The sequence below is a fragment of the Coregonus clupeaformis genome, chromosome 5 (assembly GCF_020615455.1).
Source record: "Coregonus clupeaformis isolate EN_2021a chromosome 5, ASM2061545v1, whole genome shotgun sequence".
NCBI classification, from domain to species: Eukaryota; Metazoa; Chordata; class Actinopteri; order Salmoniformes; family Salmonidae; genus Coregonus; species Coregonus clupeaformis.
Genome location: NC_059196.1, coordinates 40,275,824 through 40,284,143, shown reverse-complemented (window position 1 = coordinate 40,284,143; position 8,320 = coordinate 40,275,824). Strand labels below are relative to the sequence as shown.

Below are 8,320 nucleotides of genomic sequence, written 5' to 3'. Positions count from 1 at the left end.
TTGTGAACAGGATTATTGAAAATACAATACATGCATATACATGCATATGAGCATTGTGCCCAGTGTGCCCATTCACAACTACAACAGGAAGCCAAAGGGATATCCTCACTGACATGCACATATTCTCTGTTGAAAAAGACACACTATTGTACTTTACTTTCATTGCACTTTTCTGCATAAAAACAAAATTACCATATCCATACCCATATCTATTGTGCTGGTGCAAGTTAGAAAATGTGTGAAAGTTAACATGATGAAAGCTGTGTGTGTGATTGAGTCAGGATGCAGCATTAGGACCATGCAGAGGACTGCATCAAATGGATCCAGGGGGAGGTCTGAAGTTTCGGCTTCCTGAGGAGAGCCAGAGGTTCATATTTGCATACCCCATTCCCAACTTCCAGAAGTTTCTTTTCCATGGGATATATAGGCCAGAGAAAAAACAGTACGAACATCAGTCGACAGACGAGCTAACCCAGAGAGTGGGGTCCGAGAGAGATCGTGCCAAGCTGTGCCAGGTAAGGATTGGGAGAGACTGGGAGAGTGCTCTCTTTTGACCATATTTTTTGTGGAAAGCTTTTTATTATTTTAATGTTTTAAATTATAAGTAGAGTGCATGCATTTAGGTTCTGAAATAACTTCGTAGAATGTGGAACCTATTCTGATTCAGGCACTCTTGCACAATCTTTATATATATATATATATATATATATATATATATATATAATGTATTTCCTATTATCTCAACTGTTTAGTGAGATAACTGGAGTAGCTGATAGGATGCCGCATTGATTGTCATGCAATGTATTATATACGGCAGTTATAACTGTACTTTGAGATAATATCGTTGCTTGATGATGCATGTTGATTATTGGTTTACAATTATTCAATAAATTAAGAGAGAACTACAAATCAGTGCATTAATTTGATTGTGGATATTGTTTGGCTTTCGGTAATTGCATAATAAAAAGCATGAGTTGGCGCACACCCAGAGAAAATTATTTTGTGTAAAGGTGCTGACCAATGGCGAATAAACTGTAAACTATAAAAAATAAAGAGTCGCACCCTCTATATATATCCCAGTAATTTATTGGGTAAAACACCAACGTTTCGGCATTACTGTGCCTTCTTGAGGGTAATTGCACACACAAACAAGCAGAACTGTTACTGACTAACATTGCGTAGATGATTTTGGGAGTGGTGGGACGTTCTAACAAAAAAAAAATCTGACTTGGTTCTCCTGTGGAACTGATGCTGTTCCACTGTGGCATTTCTGATTGGATGGACGTTTTTCTGGGACACGCACTGGCCAATGAGAGAAGTTTTACGTGTGTATGCATGATATCTAGCTATGGATCATTATTCAAGAAAATACTAAATGTTTTCAACAATGGACCCTATATCAAGGGAAGATGGAAAGAATATCAAAATTTAGAAATTAAATGAAAAATAACTCCATATGGGTCTGACTAATGCTTTATCACCTGCTCTATGGAGATTACCCCATGCACCTCTTTTCTTTCAGAATGAAAAGCGAAAACCTTGACATCAGTATGAAAACATTTCAAGGTATCCCAAGAGGATGATGCAAAGACATACAAAGTGAAAAATTCAGAATTTGTGAAAAACAGCTATACAGCCTACGTACTACTATGTTTTTGAAGGCAGGAAAGCAATTTAGACTTAGTGGAAAATCAAAGGATTGATCAGAAGCCACTCCTTGTTGTTAGATGTATTCTGAGGCTACACATTTCTTCCTTTTGTTTGAACAAGTCGGGCAAAGCTTGTTTTTGCCTGTGGGCTCCTGTTAACCGGCAAAAAGTACCTCCATAGGTTCTATGTGGACACTATCTATTGACAAAATTGTGCTGTAATGATACCTCTGAGAACTTCTGAATATCACTTTTTATTTTAGAAATTGTGAATGTATACTTTTTTGTTCTACAATTAACAAGAGCACAGAGCGGTATCAAATTACACCCTCAGTCAGAGCCCAGCACTCTAGGCTGCTGCTATAGCTCAAGTGCTCTACAGCTGCTGACGTGGCTAGAAACATGGCTGCCTAACATTGGGACCTATTCATTTGTACAGCCAATGCTATTGTCATTCAATTGCTGAATATGTGTGACCTCAGTCTAAAACCACACTGTAATAACACATTACAATGAGTATACAAAACATTTAAAACACCTGCTCTTTCCATGACATAGATTGAACATGAATCCAGGTGAAAGCTATGATCCCTTATTGATGTCACTTGTTAAATCCACTTCAATCAGTGTAGATGAAGAGGAGGAGACATTTTAAAGAAGGATTTTTAAGCCTTGAGATAATTGAGACATGGATTGTGTATGTGTGCCATTCAGAGGGTGAATGGGCAAGACAAAATATTTAAGTGCCTTTGAACTGGGTATGGTGGTAGGTGCCAGGCGCACCGGTTTGTGTCAAGAACTGCAACGCTGCTGGGTTTTTCACGCTCAACAATTTCCTGTATGTATCAAGAATGGTCCACCACCCAAAGGACATCCAGCCAACTTGACATGACTGTGGGAAGCATTGGAGTCAACATGGACCAGCATCCCTGTGGAATGCTTTCGACACCTTGTAGAGTCCATGCCCCAACAAATTGAGGCTGTTCTGAGGGCAAAAGGGGGGTGCAACTCAATATTAGGAGGATGTTCCTAATGTTTGGTATACTCAGTGTGTATATAGTCTACACAAAAATAGGCCCTTTGAAACAATGGCCTCAAATACCAACACAGGATTTCCAACATGATTGTATTTCTGTCTGCTTTCAGGTTTCTATAGCTGCTCGAGAACCAGAAGACAGAAAGGATGTGGGTGACCAACGTCGTATATCTGTGCCTGTTGGCAGTTGCGGCCTCCGGAGAAGACAAGAAGAAGCTGAGCAGCCATGCCACCACCATGGCTGACAAGAGCGCCAACCTGGCCTTCAGTCTCTACCACACGGTGGCCAAGGAGAAGGGCCTTGACAACATCCTGATATCCCCTGTGGTGGTGGCCTCCTCCCTGGGCATGGTGGCCCTCGGGGGCAAGGCATCCACTGCCTCCCAGGTCAAGTCTATCCTCAGCGCTGACGCCCTGAAGGATGAGCACCTGCATACAGGCCTGTCAGAGCTCCTGACTGAGGTCAGCGACCCCAAGACCCGTAACATCACATGGAAGATCAGCAACCGCCTCTACGGCCCCAGCTCGGTCACCTTCGCCGAAGACTTTGTGAAGAGCAGCAAGAAGCACTACAACTACGACCACTCCAAGATCAACCTCAGGGACAAGAGGAGCGCAGTGAACTCGCTCAACGAATGGGCTGCCAAGTCGACAGACGGCAAGCTGCCTGAGATCACCAAGGATGTGCAGAATGCTGACGGAGCCATGATCGCCAACGCTATGTTCTTCAAGCGTAAGTAGAGTTATTCAAAAATACCCAGTAGCCTAGTAGTTAGTATCTTCAACTACTGCTATTACTGTTGATGTTGGGGAGTATTAAACAGTGAGATTGTGAGATGTGAATATCTTTAGAAAACAACATTATCCTCTGTCTCCAGCTCACTGGGATGAGAAGTTCCATGAGAAGATGGTAGACAACCGTGGCTTCCTGGTGACCCGTTCATTCACAGTCTCTGTTCCCATGATGCATCGCACTGGTAGGTTTCACTAACCTTTTGAATAGAGACATACCATACAATAAGCCTTAATATAAGACATTATCTACAACATTATCAAGATAACTTGACTCATCTATTCTCATCCCATGACTGTGTTCTACAGGTCTCTATAAGTTCCATGATGACACAGAGAACAGGTTGTTTGTGCTGGACATGCCCCTGGGCCAGAAGCAGTCCAGCCTGGTGTTCATCATGCCCTATCACCTGGAGCCCCTTGACAGGCTGGAGAAGCTGCTGACCCGCAAGCAGCTGGAAACCTGGATGGGCAAGATGGAGGAGAGGGCCGTGGCCATCTCTCTGCCCAAAGTCAGCGTGGAGGTTAGCCACAACCTCCAGGTAAACACATCATTGCGATTATATTGTTTGCAATAGATTTAAGGGTTGTTAATGACTTATCTCATAAACTACGACTCAACTCGCAAGCTTGACTATGAAAGAACATATTTGACTTACATATTAACCATTTATCCATGTTTCACTCTCTATTGTACACTTCTCTCCAGAAAACTCTTGGTGAACTTGGTCTGACCGACGCTGTGGACAAAACCAAGGCCGATTTGTCCAACATCTCTGGCAAGAAGGACCTTTACCTCTCCAACGTTTTCCACGCCTCTTCCATGGAGTGGGACATCGAGGGGAACCCCTTCGACACCAGCATCTTCGGAAGCGAGAAGCTGAGGAACCCCAAGTTGTTCTACGCTGACCATCCCTTCATCTTCCTGGTGAAGGACAACAAGACCAACTCCATCCTCTTCATCGGCAGAATGGTGCGACCCAAAGGAGACAAGATGCGTGACGAGTTATAAAAGTTAATGGATAGTTTGAGAGTTAAGGTTACTGATTGAATCATGCCAGGAAATAGTATGTGTACAGAATGTGTATTATGGTATGACTGTTACCTCAAGAACACATTCCAATAGGTCATCTGTGGACTGAATATCTGGGCCTTAATTAAGCACTCCCAGGGAACAGGAGTGTATACGTTCGAATGAATGCTGTTTGGCCTTTGCAATGCGCCATAATTAATAACGTTGTTAAAGTCTGCATTTGAACACATTTCAGGAAAAAGCCAAACACCACAAGTGCCTTTTTAGAGTACCTGAACATTGAATAGCAGACGACCCGACAGCATGCTTATATTAAGTATGATCGCTCTTATTTTTGCCTTCCATAAAATCTGACATTTTCCACCATTCTTTTCACCAGTATAGGTTTGGCTTCTCTCTCTTATTTTGAGTTTGTGATATGTGTGGTTAGTTGCATTATCTTTAATGTTTAAAGAAAAAAAGATTGTTGCAGAAGTGTACTACAAGCTAATTTCATGTGTTACTGTCTTCCACTTTCCACCATGCAAAGTACATTTCTCATGCTTTCACAGTTGTTTTAGCCTCCCAGCTGCACTGAAACTGTTCCTCGGCACTCTTTGATTTAATTGAATTATCAATGCCATTTGCCAATCAAACTGTGTGACTTTTTATTTTGTAGGCATTTACCACAAAACCTTGGAATGTTACCATAATGCAATGTTGTGTCCTTTTGACTATTTTTCAATAAAAAGAAACATAAAATGAACTGATTTTCATTCAAAGTTGATCCAAGTGTAAGAATCTGCTCAGTTTCCTCAAAGCATACTGATACATCATGATCAAGAAATGGTTAGATTTAGCATAATAAAGGGCTCATCGTAAGGGGCCATAATCAGGATACAAGCCTCTGAAATGAACTAAATTGTGCAGAAAGTGTCTAACTGTCTGGGTTCAGTTCAGTGAGGAGAATGATAAACGTTCTAGTCGGCCTGAGGGCGAACATTCCAGAACATTCCTCTGTCTAGAGAATAGATGTGGAGATTCTTTCCCCGGTGACCCTACATAGGCTAAGTTGCAAACCTGCGAAAGGCACACAATTCCAAAGGATTCCCCAACCTTGCAGACCTTACCCACTTTTAACACATTAGTTAGTACTGTCAGAGCTTAAGTTTTGTATAGAGATCACTAAATTAGGAAATCCCCATTAAGGAGCTAATAAACCTAGCTGGGTGAGGTTGAAGTGCAGGGTTAACATGGTGAAACAGGGAGAAAGAGATCGACTCAACAAGGAAGTGAAATGTATGACAAGTCTCTTGTCAATTGACTAACCTTAGACACGAAACTGATTCAGAAACGGTTCATCAACCATCATAGATAATTATGAAAAACATACATTTAGTAGAATCTGGGGTGTTAGAAACAAAGTAGTCTTCTGTGATGGAAATTATAATGTTGTTGCTTTTCTATTCTATACATTTCTATGTTCTATTCATGTGCTGTTCTAATAACCACTTTCTGTGTTCATGCAAGTGACTGATCACATGAATCCTCACTTATCAGTATCTGCAATTTGGCAGTACGCCCAGACCTTGTTTTGAGAACAAAAGATATCTCAGTTTCAAGGTTTCAGCTTAGAGAGAAGAAGCCTCATGAGGTATTGGTATGGTCACATGTTATGAACCAGTATTGGTCGGTCACATGAATGAAACAAAACGGTAATGATGAATTGATTATGCTAAATCATGCAAATATAACTTGTCTGTGGATAGCCGTATATAAGACAACTGCTGGGACGGCCCGGCAGAGCTCCTGATTGACATGTGTACTATGGTGCATTGAGTTGGTTGGAACCTCTCCAGGGCGCTGACAATAAACAATCATTAATTTAAGATTGACTTTGAGTGTCCCTGTGTAAGAATTTCCACTACAATTCCATCATCACATGCCCATAAACAAATAATGTAGAGAGTAATGGACAAAGAGAATAGAGGTGATAGAAAGAGCAAGAGGTGTGATCTCAGCGCCATCTTCTGTTGGATAGAGGAACCACGTGGATAATACTCCCTTTCTTTTTGTCTAGATGAGCCATAAAAATAACTGTAACCCAAAGTGTCACATACATATAAATAAAACAACAGTGATTTATTTAATTAAATATATCCTATTTACATTAGTCTTTGGGTCTCATAAATATCCAAGACAAATAACAACATAATGGATGCATCTTTACATTACTGATTACGGATTACATTACTGATTACTTTATTTTTAATGTAACTGTAATCAGTAACAGATTACATTTTTCAACACTGTGCATCTTGAACATTTAAATTGCATACTGTACATTATTTTAATTAATTGTTCTCATAGTCTATGAAGTAGATGAAATAATATACATAAGACAATTAAAGCTCACCGATATATATATAATCAAACATCCATCTGCATATATCATTGCTCATGTTATTTGGTCATGATCTATTCATGTTTTGCGCTGCATAGGTAACACTAAAGTATGAGCCCATGGTGCCTGTAATGGACGCTCACTCATTTTCATTCATACAAGTCATACCTTCAACCAAACAAGAGATGGTGCTCTTGTCAATGAAGGCATTGACATTGGACATGACAATTCTTTACTTGTCTTGTCTGTTGAGAATCAGTGTACTCCGTGGCTCCAAATGCCCTGCTTAAAAACAGCAAGACTTTTTACAGAAACATTACATAGACAATCTATAACAAGCGGATACAGCATGCATATAAAAAAAAAAGTAGAATTTCTAGAGGTCAATGTAACACATAGAAATCCACAGTTCAAATAAAAAATTGAATATATGATGTGTCTGTCCTTAGTTTTTGCATTGTATCATTGTCCTCAAATAGCACTTTTTTTCTCATATAATAAAACACATGATTAATATAGGGAATTACTTATCTCGATGCCAACAAACTTTTGGTCCATTGACAATACAGTATATATATATCCGATTTCCTCTCACAACTTTGGAATGCTAACCTTACATCCTTACAAAGCTTTTCGGCCATAACTTGAAAATTGAATATCATATTTTGCCATAACTAACTAAAATTCTTATTTCACCCCACAACTCTCTTCGGGTGGAGAGAAGTGCTCCTTTCAAAACATTTAGAAGATTGATGAAACATTAACAAAAATAGAAAATAATTTCCATTATGCATGTGATTAAAACCTACAGTACAGTATTGGAGTGTAGTGATACAGTAGATCATCCTGTTGAGCACTGGTGCCTCAACTCCACTGGGCCATGTCCAGATGGGATACAATTTATGTCAAGTTGACGTCAAAAGTTGAAATGTTTAGCATTTTAGCTAATCCTAAAGCTAACCCTTTTCGTAACCTTAACTTTATTCTCCTTAGCTGCTACATTAATTCTCCTAACTTGTTGCGTAAATTCTCCTAACCTACTATGAAAAGTCAATTTTCACATAAACTGTATCCCATCTAGACAAAACCACTCCACTGACAAGAAGCCACTTAGTGGCCAATGGGGGACCAGAGACATAAGTGTATGGTTCATTAAGAAGACATGCACTATCCCTGTCGCAGGACGGTAATACAACAACCTTGATTTCATTAGTGCTCTCCCTTTCTGCTGTGCTGGCCACAAGCAGATTACACAGACAGCAGCCAGGAAATCCTATTAAAGGAGGCCACGTAAGCCGCAGTGAGCAGGCCGGTTCATGCCCTCTGTCCTCCAGTCCTTCATCATCCCTTTCTCTTCCTCTCTCTCTCTCTCTTTGGATGTGTTCTCCTCCTCTCCCCATTTTAGTCTCTCTCGCTCTCTGTCTCGT

The 8,320-nt window shown here is 40.3% G+C and overlaps 1 protein-coding gene across 3 annotated transcripts; it reads left to right on the top strand.

Annotated features, from left to right (window-relative positions):
• Positions 1-410: 410 nt before the first annotated feature.
• Positions 411-5,255, top strand: LOC121557842 (serpin H1-like). Of its 3 annotated transcripts, XM_045216337.1 has the most exons (6): positions 413-515; positions 1,523-1,566; positions 2,796-3,418; positions 3,564-3,662; positions 3,787-4,019; positions 4,187-5,255. In XM_045216337.1, exons 3-6 carry the CDS (start codon positions 2,833-2,835, stop codon positions 4,487-4,489), a joined length of 1,221 nt encoding a protein of 406 aa, XP_045072272.1. In that variant the 5' UTR covers positions 413-515; positions 1,523-1,566; positions 2,796-2,832; the 3' UTR covers positions 4,490-5,255. The 3 variants fall into 3 exon arrangements, with proteins under 3 accessions (XP_045072280.1, XP_045072272.1, XP_045072275.1); XM_045216345.1 differs by lacking the exon at positions 1,523-1,566 and having other exon boundaries at positions 411-515; XM_045216340.1 differs by lacking the exon at positions 413-515 and having other exon boundaries at positions 529-1,566.
• The last annotated feature ends 3,065 nt before the right edge of the window (positions 5,256-8,320 follow it).

Coding starts and splice junctions, on each gene's coding strand:
- LOC121557842 (XM_045216345.1), top strand. CDS start 2,833: ATGTGGGTGACCAACGTCGTATATCTGTGCCTGTTGGCAGTTGCGGCC. Junction 3,419..3,563: donor CAACGCTATGTTCTTCAAGC/GTAAGTAGAGTT, acceptor CTCTGTCTCCAG/CTCACTGGGATGAGAAGTTC. Junction 3,663..3,786: donor TCCCATGATGCATCGCACTG/GTAGGTTTCACT, acceptor TGTGTTCTACAG/GTCTCTATAAGTTCCATGAT.